The 13,296-nt window shown below is 46.5% G+C and overlaps 5 protein-coding genes across 9 annotated transcripts; 2 read left to right on the forward strand and 3 right to left on the reverse strand.

The window, feature by feature from the left end:
• The first annotated feature begins 2 nt into the window (after positions 1 to 2).
• LOC112350126 lies at positions 3 to 2,757 on the forward strand. Of its 4 annotated transcripts, none has more exons than XM_024685788.1 (7): positions 3 to 229; positions 290 to 522; positions 582 to 1,554; positions 1,614 to 1,710; positions 1,765 to 1,900; positions 1,949 to 2,089; positions 2,154 to 2,757. In XM_024685788.1, exons 2-7 carry the CDS (start codon positions 307 to 309, stop codon positions 2,334 to 2,336), a joined length of 1,746 nt encoding a protein of 581 aa, XP_024541556.1. In that variant the 5' UTR covers positions 3 to 229; positions 290 to 306; the 3' UTR covers positions 2,337 to 2,757. The 4 variants fall into 4 exon arrangements, with proteins under 4 accessions (XP_024541556.1, XP_024541558.1, XP_024541557.1 ...); XM_024685790.1 differs by having other exon boundaries at positions 585 to 1,554; XM_024685789.1 differs by having other exon boundaries at positions 296 to 522.
• On the reverse strand, positions 2,377 to 2,875 carry LOC9657287 (enhancer of rudimentary homolog). The gene is made up of 3 exons (XM_002980916.2): positions 2,776 to 2,875; positions 2,581 to 2,701; positions 2,377 to 2,513 (listed from the first exon to the last, which is right to left on the reverse strand). The coding sequence occupies exons 1-3, from the start codon at positions 2,873 to 2,875 to the stop codon at positions 2,402 to 2,404; spliced, it is 333 nt and encodes a 110-aa protein (XP_002980962.1). The 3' UTR covers positions 2,377 to 2,401.
• Positions 2,876 to 3,031: 156 nt separating this feature from the next.
• Positions 3,032 to 5,472, forward strand: LOC9657623 (CBS domain-containing protein CBSCBSPB3). Of its 2 annotated transcripts, none has more exons than XM_024685795.1 (12): positions 3,032 to 3,131; positions 3,184 to 3,352; positions 3,472 to 3,604; positions 3,737 to 3,874; positions 3,941 to 4,019; positions 4,064 to 4,177; positions 4,225 to 4,291; positions 4,341 to 4,446; positions 4,502 to 4,667; positions 4,717 to 4,972; positions 5,032 to 5,121; positions 5,185 to 5,472. In XM_024685795.1, the coding sequence occupies exons 1-12, from the start codon at positions 3,076 to 3,078 to the stop codon at positions 5,386 to 5,388; spliced, it is 1,578 nt and encodes a 525-aa protein (XP_024541563.1). In that variant the 5' UTR covers positions 3,032 to 3,075; the 3' UTR covers positions 5,389 to 5,472. The 2 variants fall into 2 exon arrangements, with proteins under 2 accessions (XP_024541563.1, XP_024541562.1); XM_024685794.1 differs by lacking the exon at positions 3,472 to 3,604 and having other exon boundaries at positions 3,067 to 3,131; positions 4,717 to 4,841; positions 4,896 to 4,972.
• A 7-nt stretch (positions 5,473 to 5,479) lies between these two features.
• Positions 5,480 to 9,106, reverse strand: LOC9657288 (U-box domain-containing protein 4). The gene is made up of 4 exons (XM_024685834.1): positions 8,746 to 9,106; positions 8,418 to 8,551; positions 5,705 to 6,451; positions 5,480 to 5,491 (listed from the first exon to the last, which is right to left on the reverse strand). The coding sequence occupies exons 1-4, from the start codon at positions 9,104 to 9,106 to the stop codon at positions 5,480 to 5,482; spliced, it is 1,254 nt and encodes a 417-aa protein (XP_024541602.1).
• On the reverse strand, positions 8,098 to 11,105 carry LOC9657624. Its single transcript, XM_024685793.1, has 5 exons — positions 10,799 to 11,105; positions 10,412 to 10,444; positions 8,746 to 10,336; positions 8,601 to 8,693; positions 8,098 to 8,551 (listed from the first exon to the last, which is right to left on the reverse strand). The coding sequence occupies exons 1-3, from the start codon at positions 11,052 to 11,054 to the stop codon at positions 9,117 to 9,119; spliced, it is 1,509 nt and encodes a 502-aa protein (XP_024541561.1). The 5' UTR covers positions 11,055 to 11,105; the 3' UTR covers positions 8,098 to 8,551; positions 8,601 to 8,693; positions 8,746 to 9,116.
• Positions 11,106 to 13,296: the final 2,191 nt, after the last annotated feature.

Here is a 13,296-nt window from a genome sequence, read left to right on the forward strand (position 1 = left end):
CTTTCTACTGTTTAGAAGAGTATTTGAGTTAGCTTAGTTTTTTCTTTTCTGACGAAGACGAGAATGATTGATTGATTGAATAAGCGCAGCAGAGCAAGGATATGTTTCCACGTGACATATGCGTCCGCCAAAGGTGACTGCCACGTACCGGTTGTCTCTCTTCTCTCACAGGTATGGCGGCCGAAGGCGAAGCAACAGCTCCTCATCGCCGGCTCCTCCGCCTCTCAAGGTACTGTGGCTTTCTCTTCTTCCTTGCGAGCATCATGTAGTTACTGCTAATTTTTGACAGGAGCAGCCCTCGGTGGAATGGCGGTGTTTGGCGTGGTTTTCACTGCGCCATCCAAGGCCTGGGTTCCACAGGAGTTGCATTTAATGACGAGCCAGAGCCAGAGGAAGCTGGTAGCAACGATTGCAAGCATTGGGAGAAGCAGCGGTGGAGTTCATGGTCACAGATCGCGGAAAGGAAGGCGGAGGAGATCACCTCGAAGTGAGAGTGGAAGCGAAAGTCAAGATGAAGCGTTGGTAAGTAAGACTCACTCGTTCTCTTTCGCCAGGTTTTTACTTTATGTTCTATTTTACAGCAGCAAAGTGCATGCGTTTCCAACGAAGGAAATGGAAACTCGAGAGTGACAAGGAAAACGTCCAGTCGCAACAAACGGGCATCCAAGGCAGAAGAAGGAGAAGGGAGTCAGGGGTTTGATTCGCCTGTTGAGGACGTGATAGCACCCGTGGCTGTGACAATTGTCTCGGACCCCGAGCTCTTCGAATCAGTTTCTCAGGAGCATCATCAGGCGAATGACGACGAGAATGAGCAAGTGAGCTCGAGTGTGGCCGCAGTGGACGAGAACACCTCTGCTGTTCAAGAGGTGGAAGATTCATCGGTTTCTGAAAAAATTGTGGAGCAAGTAGCAGAGATCCAGACGCAAATGGCCGAAGCAGTGCACAGAGTTGTCGACGAAGTGATCCCGGAGCAGGTGACACAGGCCGCGGAAGTGCTGGTGGAGCAAGTCGCAGCACTCTCGATGGTCGAACAGGTTGCCAAGGTGACTGAACAGGTTGCCAACTTACTCTCCAGCGATGGCGAGGAAAGCCTGGAAAGCGATGACGAGTTTGAGGCCTACACCACGTCTGATCTGCCTGAGTTTCGGGGTATTCGAGGCCTTGAGAACTTCACTGTGCTACAGGACGACCATGGGGTAATGACCGTAATTTACGACTTATATCTCTACATTCTCAAGAAGCCGGGGCTGGATTTTGTACTAGGCATGTTTGCTGCGCCAGTGGCCGTAAGTATGTTCTTCACGCTGCTCTATCTGCCTCAGCTTCAGGGCCTGGATTTTGCAAGCAACGTGGTTCAGTATTCTTCGTCATCGAAGTTTTTTGAGCACGGCCTGGAACTGGACTGGGAGGCTGTGTTTCGGGTGCTCATGTTTAGCATCTCCTTGTCTACGGGACTCCAACCAGAGTTGACACCACTCACTCCTTACACGCTCGTCGTAGCCAACATAAATGCTCTGGTTGCGCAGCTCCTGTTTGTGTTTCTCAGCGGTGCAGGTGCTTTTCTCTCTTTTGCAAGATTTGGTCCCTGAAACTTGTTTTGTGAATCTCGGCAGTGTTCGCGAGATTGTCCCAGCCGTCACAGCCGATCCGGTGTTCCTCTGTGGCATTGGTGAGCCCATCGACTGCAAAAAGAAACGGTCGTTCTGTCAGGTAAGCTTGAAGGCAACTTTTTCTCTCGACTCACGCTTCCTTGACTGTGAGCAGAGTGTTTATGACTCGTTACGTTCTGGCTGGACCTCAGCCTTGTGAGCTCGTCGATGTCAAAGTTGATTTGAGCTACAAGTACAACACCATCACCGGAGCAGGAACTTACTTTCGAGCTCAGCAGTCCTTGAAGCTGGTATGTTCAGTTGTTTTCTAGCTAGCCAAATGAGTCTTTGGGTTAAAGCACTTACCACAGATTCGTTCCGAGGTTTCGTACCTCAACCACGGCATGCTGGTCCGCCACATAATCGACGAGTCGAGCCCTCTCAACAAGCGAACTCCGGAGATGCTCAAAAAAGAAGATGGAATCTTCACGCTGAGCGTGGTAGAGTAATTTACGAAGTCATTTGTTTCTCGTTTCTAATCGCTTGCCTCGCTAAAATTTGCAGGTGGGACTGGAGCGAAGCTCCATGCAATCAGTGTTTCACGCACAACACTACTCCATGGACGACGATCACGTAATCTGGGATGCTGAGTTCCAAGATATGATCTTGATAAGCAAGAAGAACATGCGTATCGTGGATCACTCTAGGCTCAGCCAGTGGCGGCCGGTTAAGATCCCTGATAGCTGAGACACTCTGTACAAGTTCACAAGAGAGGTATGGCAAACAGGCGTAGATGGACCTATTAGTTCCATCTATTTGATATCCTTCTGCACTGGAGCTGCGAGTTTTCTCAAGTGCTGGAAGGAGCGGTGCTTGATCCACTGCCGATCGTATGGCAAGAAGCCGTGAACGTTGGGATCATACCTGCGCAGCACAGGGAGAGCACAAGTTCTACTCAAACCAAATCCAGGAGGAAGGCGAGCAAAGTTACACAAGAGCGCTGATATCTTTCAAGCCATCGATGAAGTCGTAGAGATCGCCAATGTCGTAGCAGATGCTGGTGAGCTCGGGATTGAGATCCTTGAGCTTCTTTTCGTACATTGCGCATACACCTTTGAGAGAAAAGAGCGAGAACTTTTGGATTGGAATCGATCATTGTTTTTGGTTTTTCGTGCTCTTCTAATACCTTCCATGCACAGTGGGATGGAATCGAATTCCAGGTACGTTCGGCTGCTTTGATTCTGGTTTTGCTGGACCAGCAGCAAGATTTTCTTCTTGCTAGACATGATCGTCTTCCTTCTCTTCCAAAGAGAGACGGTTCTGTGATTCAAAGAGGATATGGCGCTGGCGAGATCGCAGCCGTCCAATCCCTGGACCTATATACCGCCCGATCCATTCAAAGCTGGGAATAAAACTTTTAGGTCGAGGGAGGAGGAGGAGGATGAGCGGCATTGTGGCGGATCCAGTGCGCAATGCGGCAGCCGCGATGAGCAGCAGGATGGCGCCGGATCGTGGCAGCACCGGCAGCATCGGGCGCAATCTGTGAGCTCGCGATCGCGATCGATTCGGGATAACTCACTCTCGTTTCTCACAGGTCGGGGCTAGGAAGGCGCAGTGTGGCCAAGCTGAGGCCCGCCAAGGCTCTGATCATCCGCGACAGCTCCTCGGTCGCGGATGCGTGCCGGCGCATGGCGGCCGCTCGGATTGACGCTGTCTTGCTCACGGATTCCGACTCTGTGCTATGTGGGATTTTCACAGACAAGGTACTCACTCCTTCTTTCGCCCATGCGATGCTAGATAGGACATGAAGAGCTAAAGTTTAAAGGAAGGTGGTCTTGTCTAGAGCTTGAGAAAGAGGCTTTGCTTGCGGTGCTATGTGCAGGATGTGGTGGCTAGAGTGATTGCCAAGGGTCTTAAGCCCGAAGAAACCTGTGTCTCCTCAGTTATGACCAGGAACCCAGTCTATATTCCCAGTGATGCGCTAGCCGATCATGCCCTCCGGAAGATGATTCGAGGTTTAGCCAAGTTTCTTCCTTTTTCACCACCTCAAATAAACGCGAGGGAGAAGAAACTTACATTGCACTAGCTATAGCTAGCTTTGGGCTTTGGGCTTTATCATCTTTATGCTGACTTTTTTCTGTCAACAGGGAAATTTAGGCACCTGCCTGTTGTTGACAATGGACAAGTTATTGCTCTCGTGAACATGAAGAAATGTTTGTACGATGCAATTGTTACGCTGGAGTGGCATATGGCAGCGTCATTTGCTGCTATGCATCCGGAAAAGAGTACGTGCTTCTTCTTCTTTTTTTTTCGTTTTCGATGCTGCTGCTATAACTGGCTTTAAAATGCAGTCTCCGCAGCGTCCATTGAAGCTCTCCGGGATCAAACATTTCAACCGACGTTAGGATCTTTGATAATGCAATCTTTCAAGTAAGTGAAGGTTGCTTACAGCTCACATTGAACCTTAACTGCAGTGCAGTCACAATCTGTCCGAATGAAACGGTGGATACGGCCACAAAGAAGATGCTAGAGTTCAGCAGCGACTATGTTATTGTAGCTTCTGGCAGGAATCCAGTGGGCATTTTCACGTAAGCCATTAATCTATTATCTTCCAACAAAGCTGAGAAACTTGCAGGTCGAAGGACCTGCTAATGCGAGTTGTTGCTAAAGGCCTTTGCCCAACCTCCACAGCCATTGAAAAGGTTTTGCTTGAATCTGTGTCATTGAAACTAAACAATCGTGTGTGGTCAGGTGATGACACGGAATGTGGAGTGTGCCTCGTTAGACACGGCAGTCGTGGATGCCCTGCATATCATGCACGATGGCCGCTTTTGCCACTTACCCATTCTGGACCAAGGTAAGCATACGGGGCCGGCTTGTGTGATTTCGAATACCATTCGCACTTTTTGCAGATAGGAACGTGGTTGGATGCGTGAGCGTCATGGCTCTCGTGGAATGCGGCCTTGCCAGCGTAAGCCAGAAGCTCCCAAGGGGCAGAGTTGATTATTGTGTAACGCTCCAGGTTGAGGAAGAAATTGTGAAACTGGATGCATCAAACTCCGTTACCACAGCATGCAGGTAACAAAAACCTCGATCTTCTCTGTATATAATCGTTATATGGTTGCAGCGACTCTGCAAACTTGACATCCGAGTTGATTGCCGTGAAAACTGTCTACCCGTCCCTGTGGCTAGCAAATTTCTTCTCCTTCAAGGTAGAAGACCCGAAAGGCTGTGTCCATCGCTTCACTTGCGGTACCTTGGTCTATCCGCGTCATCATCGTCACTATCATAACCTGTGTCACGCAGGGACACAAAGCCTTGAAGAAGTCCTTGCAACAGTTTCGGTCCGGATTGGCTGCGAGGACGAGAACCTCCAACTCTTGGTAAATCCGGTGATAGCGTCGAGTCCATTGATTTGATATATCCAGGTTGACATGGGCAGTACAAAGACGATGAGGGCGACTTGATACTTTTGTCCAGCGACAACGACTTGGCGCTGGCCGTGGCCTCCGCAAAAGCTTACGGAATGAAGGTACAGTATAGCTCGAGTTTTCAAAGATAAACACACTCGCTTTCTTTCACTCGCCTCTCGCAGGTATTGAGGCTTTACGTCGACTGCCCACACACGGCGGGCAAGCTGTGCAGATGGAAATCGCTTCGCAGGACGGTGATTGCATCCATTCTGGTGATCGTTGGCCTTGGCTTCCTCATCCATGCAAGACAGACTGGCAACGAGCCATGGAAGCTCGCCTGGAACCGGGTTCTCAGCTTTAGGCAGCGGCAAGAAGAAGATCTGTGACATCACTTGATGCTATAACAACCGTATCTCCTTCTTTGACGATGTTACTACCTGGTTTAAATCCCAAAAGCTTCGTTGACAAAACAGTAGCTCAAGCTGACCTCTGGCTTCTCCAGCGTAAACGATCAGAATACCATAGCAAAGTCGGGCACTTGTTGTGATTCAAAGCTCACTTCTATGGCGGCACAAAGCGAACATCAGTACTCATGTTGCTTTCCAACTCGTTGCTCTCGAAAGTGACGAAGTAGCGCCAGTGCCTAGACACATTTCCGTATCAAAAAATCCCTCTGTGAGCGTAGAAAGAAAGATGAAGTACCTTATCTTTGCCTCGTGGTGTGCCCGCGAGAGATAACGCATGCAACGGTGGCACCGCGCCTTCCTGCAACACCATTGCTCGGTGCTTGCTACTGTTGATGCAGAGATGGAGCAGAGCAGCCGCGGCATTCTCTTGTCCTCGCGGGGAGCCCGTCTCCACCACCTGGACCAGCGCGATGATGCCTCCTTCCTCGGCGATGGACACTCTCCCTTCTGGCACAGTTGACAGATTCGCCAGTATGGCAACCGCTTTGTCCACCATGCCCGTCGCAGCTTGCGAGGCCAGCTCCACCAGCGGCCTGATAGCTCCAGCTCTGACCATCCTCGGCTTGTTGTCGTGAGAGGTTGAGAGGTTGAAGAGCGCCGTTGCTGCGTCCTTCTTGCCACCGGGGCTGCCGCTTGCCAGCAGTTCCACCAGAGGAGATATCGCACCCGCAGCACCGATCACTTCCTTGTTGTTGTCCACCACGGAAAGGTTGAAGAGCGTAGCGGCAGCGTTCTCCACTGCTGCGCTGCTTCCCGCTTTCAACACCCTCACCAGTGGATCGATGGCACCCGCCCGGGAGATCTCCGCCTTGTTGTTGTCGTTGATGGAGAGGTTCAAGAGAGCTGTCACGGCGATTTCCTGGGTTTGCTCGTCACCATCGTCTAATAACGCGATCAGCGGCCTCACGGCACCGGCCTCGACAACCAATATCCTGCTCTGCATGTCGTCTTTAGCCAGCAGGGAGCTCCAGCAAACGGAGAGCTCAAATCAATCACCAAGTTCGTAATGAGTTGCTCGAAAGCCTGTGACATCTCACCACTTCTTGTCACCCTGTCCTGAAAGCTGTTATGTCGTCTGTCAAGCTCCAGTAAGGAATGAAAGCGAGAAGCTCGCCCCAGGGACTTGGTTTGCCTGTAGTAGCGGCCACTGGCCATGTTCCTTACAAGTGTTTAGAGGTGATAAAAGTTAGCCATTACAAGGTAGAGAGAAGAGTTGTGAATTTCATTGAGCAAAAAATGTTAACGAACATTGCCGATGCATTAAATTTAACTTCTATTACAAGTTTAAACAATTTTGTCAGGAATGGATGGATGCACCAACTAAAAAGGAGCGCAAGGAAAAAGCAAATAAGATGCATATATAATGACATAAAGGAGATAAAGTGCCAATTGAATGCCTTCCACAAATGAAATGTTAGCTTGCATGGTGGGAAGTTTGAATGTTTTAGTGGGGTCATTATACTCTTCATGTAAACTTTCTCTCATTTTTTTTTCTTGTTACATTCAAATGTTGCATTTTTCCTAAGATCAACCACTCGATGACATAACATTTACACCAATAATTAATCTCTCTGAAAGCAAACATTAGAGTTGGAAAGCTTCTGAAGCAGGGAAAGGAAAAATGTCCCTCTATAAAGCTACATTCTTCGACCTCACTAAATCTCTTGATCAATCATCAAAAGCTTTGGCTGCACAAAAAGCAAAGTTTGCTGGTACAGGTCCGAACTTAGACAAGCTTTGAGAGTGGGTTGGTAGAAAGACAATACCAGCAGCAGGGTTAATGTCTAAGATGGTGGAGGAAGTTGTTGCTGGAACTCCTATAAAATCAAGTTATGAACCACTTGAGGACATAAGGACAGCCCATATGAAGTATCGATAGACATTTGATGGGCCAAACATCACTCCTTCTAACTTTCACTGTCCAGAGTGTAGCACATGTGATTATGGGATGAGATTTAGATATACTGTCACTGTGGATCCTTGGAACGTTAGGGATAAATGGGGATAAAATAACCACTAAGGGCTCTCTCATCAAGCAATTGCCCCTTTTCCAATTGACTTAAGGGGAGAGAAATAAAGTGTGCTACACAGAATTTGACTACCATTTTGTTTCTCGACATTAGAAAAGAACTAAGGAACATGGAGTAGAGGAGGTGCCAGTTGTTACACAAGTGAGTCCAGTGCCAAAGGTTGAGAACGATATTGCTCGTGAGCCAATTTCTCGTATCAACTGGGCAATTTGAAAAGTCAGTGCCAAGATCAATGCACGTTGCTCCAGAATGATTGGGAGTCGAGGTCAGTGTCTCGCATTTGTGCGCTCAGGTTCAAGTTCTTCAGCAGTGCCATGTTTCTGGGGCTGTTGAGATCTAAAGGTGAAGAGCCACCAATCAAGCTGGATTTACTGTTATAGGACTAATGTTACTCATATAAGCCAGATTCACAACTCAATTATTTTGAAGCTAAATTTTGTGCCAGAGGAGTGGCCAGTTGAGTGAAGTTGCAATCTTTTGAAAGAAGAGATTGAAAGTTTGAACAAAGCAAGTTTCAAGCTAAAAACTTCATTAAATGTTGCTGTTGATACTACTATGCCACCAATATCAACACTAAACTTGCATACACAACCAGATAGGAATGGGAAGGATGTACAATATGAAGTTAATATAATGTTAAATACAAGTAAGCAATTCAAATGGACTCTCGCTAGAAAAGCTACCAAGTATAAGATTTTGTGGAGTCCATCCTTCAACTTGTGCATTCCATGCAGTGGTAGTTTTTTCATCCGACCAATATATATGAATCACCTCCTCCATTTTAAGCCCCCAATCTTGGATGTTATGGCATACTTTCTCCATCATGTTACCAAGAGTGTTCTGATCATTCCAACTGTACTTGCTCTCAATCAAGATAAAACAATCCTGTGGTGCCTTGCTTCTGCATATCTTTTGTACCCTTATGATAGCGTCCACATACATATTCTTCTTGAGAGAGAATATAAAAGCTTTAGGATCCCCAGCCATAAGCTCTAACTCTGCTCTTGATGTTGGTAGCACCTCTGGCTGACAGATTGTCCAATCTAGTTCCTCTGCATGTAACAGAGTTAAAGCTAAAGATCAAATACCCACAAAACTTACCAGGTGGCAAAGGCAATTGAAGATTTAAACCATCCAGGTAGTCACTTAAGCTTGAGTGGGAAGGTATGATGTCCCTGAGCTTGAATTCTTGACCTGCAAAAGGAAAAGAGGAGAGTGTCTGAACATGCAAGAGCATCAAGCTTACCGCCATCCAAGTGTGTTTTCAGCCAAAGCATGAATGTTAACCCAAGGACGTCTGAGTCCTCCTTTACAGCCCAGGAATCGTTTGTCAAATCGGGCCATAATCCTTTTGGGATGGAGTCGGCCAGTGCCAAAGAGTAAGCTGCAATGGGAGAGTACCTGACACGCGCATTTGGAGCGACACCCGAAAACACCTTGCATGCTTTCCGTGGGGGACGTGTGGGAGGCCCTCGCTCTATCTCTACCAAACCCACAATACCTTGACCTTCTAAATCACCCCAAGTATCTTCAAAGCGCCCGTCCCATACCTTGTCTGCACGTCTGACGATAGTTCCAAGTTGGGAAATGTAGATGGCCTTCAGCATCAGACTAGCTTTAGCACCTGGAATTGCCTTGAAAGTCAATCTCTGAGTTGACAAACAGATTTGATGCGTTCTCAACCAACGCCCTGGCTCTTGTCACAACTAATCCCTTCTGCAGCTCCATATTGAACTTCTCCAGTGGGATCGCGCCAAAACTTCGTGACACCAGCCCCTTCAAAAGGAATGAGACAATCCTCGGATTGCCTCCAGCAAAGCGGAGGACCTTCTTCCACTCGTTGCTCAGTTCGATGCGCGCCCCTTGGCGAACTGAGCTCGCCACCCGGTCGAAGAATTCCTGAACGATGTCATAGACGTCGTCATTAGTCAAGGGCGGGAGCGGAATGTAAAGCGTTTGCGCCCTCCTGGAGAGCGATGCTGCAGAATACCGTGTGGTCGCTGCCGTAAACAGCACAAGCGTGTCCGAGGCACGCTTGAACGTAAACCAGGAGACGTATGCAGAAAACATGTACTGTAACCACGTCCCCTCCCCAACGTCCGAAGCCCTGTTTGCCTCGTCGAAGTACCATGAAAGAAAGATCCTTTGGCCTGTAGGAAAGCCCAAACCCTGCCTGATGAAAGCTATAACATCGTCGAGTCTCAACTGATGCTTCAGACCTGGAGCTCCCTCGTCTAGTTTCTGGAGGCATGCATCATATTCTGGTGTATCCACCCGACTAACAGCCGCATGAAGGCACCGTAAAGCCATAATCTGCTCGTAGTGAAGACCATCCTCACGCTGCATAAGCTGCCCATCCAGTGCCGTCTCCAGAGAGTGATACATGCAGACTTCTTTTTCACTCTGTACAACGTTTGATATCATCTCCTTAAAAGCGTCGAGGAGATCGTCGGTGAGGCTTTCCCCCAGCTCCTTATTGAACTCGGGATTGTCCTTGTTCGCCATCCAGTACTCTAGTAGCAGCTCCGACAGGCAGCTACCCACCGTTGTCTTTCCCACACCTGGGTACCCCACGATCATCATAATGAAATTTTGCCGCAATAAGCTGTCAAGCGGGTCTTGCGTGTTCATGAAAGTCGCGAAAATCCGCCCAGCCGACAAGATGAGATGCTTGAGCGTCTCGGTCCGCCCCTTCAACGTGAAGTAGAGGCCTATATCTCCTAGTACTGGAGGCAACCCCGCCCCCGCCTGACGCCTTGGTGGCATGCCCATTCGTTGTCTATTGTCCCGCAGATCGTCAAGGAATAGGTGATTCAGCGCCCCACAGATTTCGGCATCTGATTTGCTCAGGTCGTCAGCAAGGCAACAAAAAGCATAACAGAGTTGATACAGCTACAAAAGCAACTGCTTACCTGACCTTGCCTTGAGAGATGTCACAGGTAGGGCTGTAACAGAAACAAGGGAATTGTCATAACATGTGAATACCAACAAAACAAAACCCTCAACCAAGATCAAACTAGGAGCCATAGCTCCCACCAGTTACAACGCCACTACCCCATGGCCAGGTCACCAGGCAAAGAGACGCACAGGACGCAGTCACCACCACAGCCAAATCCCTCGAGAAGACCAAAGAAAGAACGCATACCCAATCACTGAGTGGTCATAGTCAAGAACCCGCCCTATCCAGAAAGAGCTAAGCACGAAAAGCGACTATAAGAACATCACGCACATCAAGCACTAAAAAGAAAATTGGGGCAAGAAGTAGAAACCGAAGCCATCCTAAAAAGAACGTAGCACACCTCTCGTGGGACGAATGACATGAGAAGATCCAGCCCGAAATTTCACTGTGCTGAGACCATCTCCTTTTCTTGGTTCAAGAGTCCTCCATACCCTTGGTTGCTCCTCGTGCTTCACGGAGATGGAGGTAGCCGAGAACACCCGCAGAACCGCATATACGTCCACTCTACCATCAGGAAGGTCAAATTCATGACCCTCTGCCCCATCTATGTCTTCAATGAACTCTACAAGCTCTTCCATTTCTTCATCATCCGCCATACCCTCAATCCGCCGCCGCTAGATCTGCACCGTTGATCTGTATGGCTTGAGTTTAGGGCACCACTCTCTGGGAAAACGATTTGGATAATGTATTGTAGAAGGGTTATTTCTTTAACCACGTCTTAGCGAATAAACCACATTTTAACGAATAATCGTGCTGATATTTACTTTCAGCCAATGGGTGGTGGCCAATTGCCTGGGGTGAGAGAAGAAAGTGCTGCCACACTGTTAACTGTGACTATGTTGTGGAGTGAAGAAAGTGTGAGGAATGCATGTGCTCCATGATGTGGCAAAAAGTAATCAAAGCATTTGAGTTTAATCCTTGCTCCATGCATTTGTTTGTAACACTAAAGAATAGACCTCACAAAGTTAATATTCTTTACTTTTAGACTTTGTCTGGCTTTGAGTAATATTAATGTTCTTAAATCTTGTTCTCTATATTAATAAAAACTATTCTTAATAATACTTCTTTGATTTTGTTTGAGTCTGGGTAATAATATATTAGTGTTCTTAAGATCTTAGTATTCTAAATTTTCTTATGCATTAACATCTAATTATTAAATATATTTTTAGCACTTGTTCTTTTACTATTTTATTATCTGATATATTAGTGTGCTTGAATTCTTAATGTTAGAAATTTGATAATATTCTTGGCTTATACTTTGCATCTAATATCTTTAAAAAATATTTAGTCTTAGCAATTCATTTTGTATTTTTTTCTCTTAAAATATAAGTGTTCTAAATATATTCATATTCCTGAAAGTTCTATGTTCTATAATATATATATATATATATATATATATATATTTTATTTAAAGAGAAAAAAATTGAATGACATTATTGATTTGTACTCGTCCAGGATTTGTCTAGCATTAATATTTTATATATATTCAGAAGTTTTACATTTTCTGGACAATACTAGTGATATCATGATTTTGTCTTTTCTCACTTCGTTTCCCCTTGATGAGGATTAGATTTATGCACAGCTGTGCCTCAAGCTCCGAGTCAGTGTTCAATGTGAGCTTCTAGACCGTCTTCTTACATCAACAATCTTGCAGATTGAGCATGTTTTGAATGAGCATTTTAAGCAGCTTGAGACTATTTGACGCAAGTTAGGCAATTTTCCAGCCTGTCAATCTGCACGTTTGGTGGTTTGAGCGTCCACTCCTTCTTCATGTATTTTACTGTCTAAATTCCTCACAGAATCAGACAAAAGAGGAATTGAGAGGCAAACACGAGACACAAACGTGAATGCATCACATCAGCATTCTTTGTAATAAGCAATGGCTTCTAGCTTACATGTTTGTGCTTCTCTCTCCGGTTTTTTTCTTGTCTTTCTCGTACTAAATTATCTTCCAATTTATCCTTTCCAGGCACTATCGAGCTTAAACGGCTCGAAGACTATGATGGCATCTTGGTGCTGCAGATGCACTGATCTTTGATCTTTCAGTGGTATGTTCTTTCATGTTTAGCTGGAAACCTTGTTCTTACTTTTTCACTTATGCAGGACTTGTCATCACCAAAAGATTCAAACATTCAAGTGTGATGGTTGTTAGCTCAGTTGCAATTTCCAAAACGAGGAGCAAGACGAGACCATATAAACAAGAGCAGGAACTAAAGGTAGGGTTATGTTTTCTTATTTTCCTACACCTCTCTCTCTTCTTCTCCTTCCTTGCTCAGCTATGGCCGATTCCATCTCTCTTCTCCATCCTTTCACTATGTATCAGGATTTCTCTCAACAAGGCAACATGATTGGCCATGTCAGCCGTTTGGAGATGGTTTCTATCTATTGGAGCACTCTTCTCTGTTCTTGGTGCGGTGGAAAGTGGCACATCAGGGGTTTCTCATGCACGACCATTACAGGCAGAGCAACAGGGAAAGGTTCCTTAACAATGTCCTAAAATGAAAGCACTTTGAAACCGGTTTACCCTAAACCCTAAACTGATAATCTATATACAAGTTTCTGACGTGTAACTTGGAGGCCTTTGGCAAGACTATCTTTGGCAAGATGAGCAATGCGGCATGTCCAATATGCTGATGCCACAACTCGAGCTGGTCCAGGGCAATAGAGAGCAAGTTCACACTTTCTTTGGAACAAGGTACACATCATGGATAGTGGTACTAAAACCGCTCAATTCAAAACGCTCCAAGAAGTCAATCCACCAGCTACCATTGCAGTAGGGATGGCAGGCAGCTACAAATCACTGGTTGAGGTACCATACTGAGAAGCAATGTAAAGAGA

The sequence above is a fragment of the Selaginella moellendorffii genome, unplaced genomic scaffold (genome assembly GCF_000143415.4).
Source record: "Selaginella moellendorffii unplaced genomic scaffold, v1.0 SELMOscaffold_46, whole genome shotgun sequence".
Lineage (NCBI taxonomy): Eukaryota > Viridiplantae > Streptophyta > Lycopodiopsida > Selaginellales > Selaginellaceae > Selaginella > Selaginella moellendorffii.

Bases quoted from the DNA above. Each gene is read 5' to 3' on its own strand.
- LOC9657624 (XM_024685793.1), bottom strand. From the start codon at position 11,054: ATGGCGGATGATGAAGAAATGGAAGAGCTTGTAGAGTTCATTGAAGAC. The intron at 10,445-10,798 runs GTGTGCTACGTT...TTTCTGTTACAG, and splicing joins TGTCATTCGTCCCACGAGAG to CCCTACCTGTGACATCTCTC. The intron at 10,337-10,411 runs GTAAGCAGTTGC...TGAGCAAATCAG, and splicing joins ATCTCTCAAGGCAAGGTCAG to ATGCCGAAATCTGTGGGGCG.
- LOC9657287 (XM_002980916.2), bottom strand. From the start codon at position 2,875: ATGTCTAGCAAGAAGAAAATCTTGCTGCTGGTCCAGCAAAACCAGAAT. The intron at 2,702-2,775 runs GTATTAGAAGAG...TTTCTCTCAAAG, and splicing joins CATCCCACTGTGCATGGAAG to GTGTATGCGCAATGTACGAA. The intron at 2,514-2,580 runs GTAACTTTGCTC...TGTGCTGCGCAG, and splicing joins AAAGATATCAGCGCTCTTGT to GTATGATCCCAACGTTCACG.
- LOC112350126 (XM_024685788.1), top strand. From the start codon at position 307: ATGGCGGTGTTTGGCGTGGTTTTCACTGCGCCATCCAAGGCCTGGGTT. The intron at 523-581 runs GTAAGTAAGACT...TCTATTTTACAG, and splicing joins AAAGTCAAGATGAAGCGTTG to CAGCAAAGTGCATGCGTTTC. The intron at 1,711-1,764 runs GTAAGCTTGAAG...GACTGTGAGCAG, and splicing joins AGAAACGGTCGTTCTGTCAG to AGTGTTTATGACTCGTTACG.
- LOC9657288 (XM_024685834.1), bottom strand. From the start codon at position 9,106: ATGCTGAAGGCCATCTACATTTCCCAACTTGGAACTATCGTCAGACGT. The intron at 8,552-8,745 runs GTAAGCTTGATG...TGTTACATGCAG, and splicing joins GAAAACACACTTGGATGGCG to AGGAACTAGATTGGACAATC. The intron at 6,452-8,417 runs GTACAAAAGATA...GATTGATTTGAG, and splicing joins ATGTGGACGCTATCATAAGG to CTCTCCGTTTGCTGGAGCTC.
- LOC9657623 (XM_024685795.1), top strand. From the start codon at position 3,076: ATGAGCAGCAGGATGGCGCCGGATCGTGGCAGCACCGGCAGCATCGGG. The intron at 3,132-3,183 runs GTGAGCTCGCGA...CGTTTCTCACAG, and splicing joins GGCAGCATCGGGCGCAATCT to GTCGGGGCTAGGAAGGCGCA. The intron at 3,605-3,736 runs GTTTAGCCAAGT...TTCTGTCAACAG, and splicing joins CCTCCGGAAGATGATTCGAG to GGAAATTTAGGCACCTGCCT.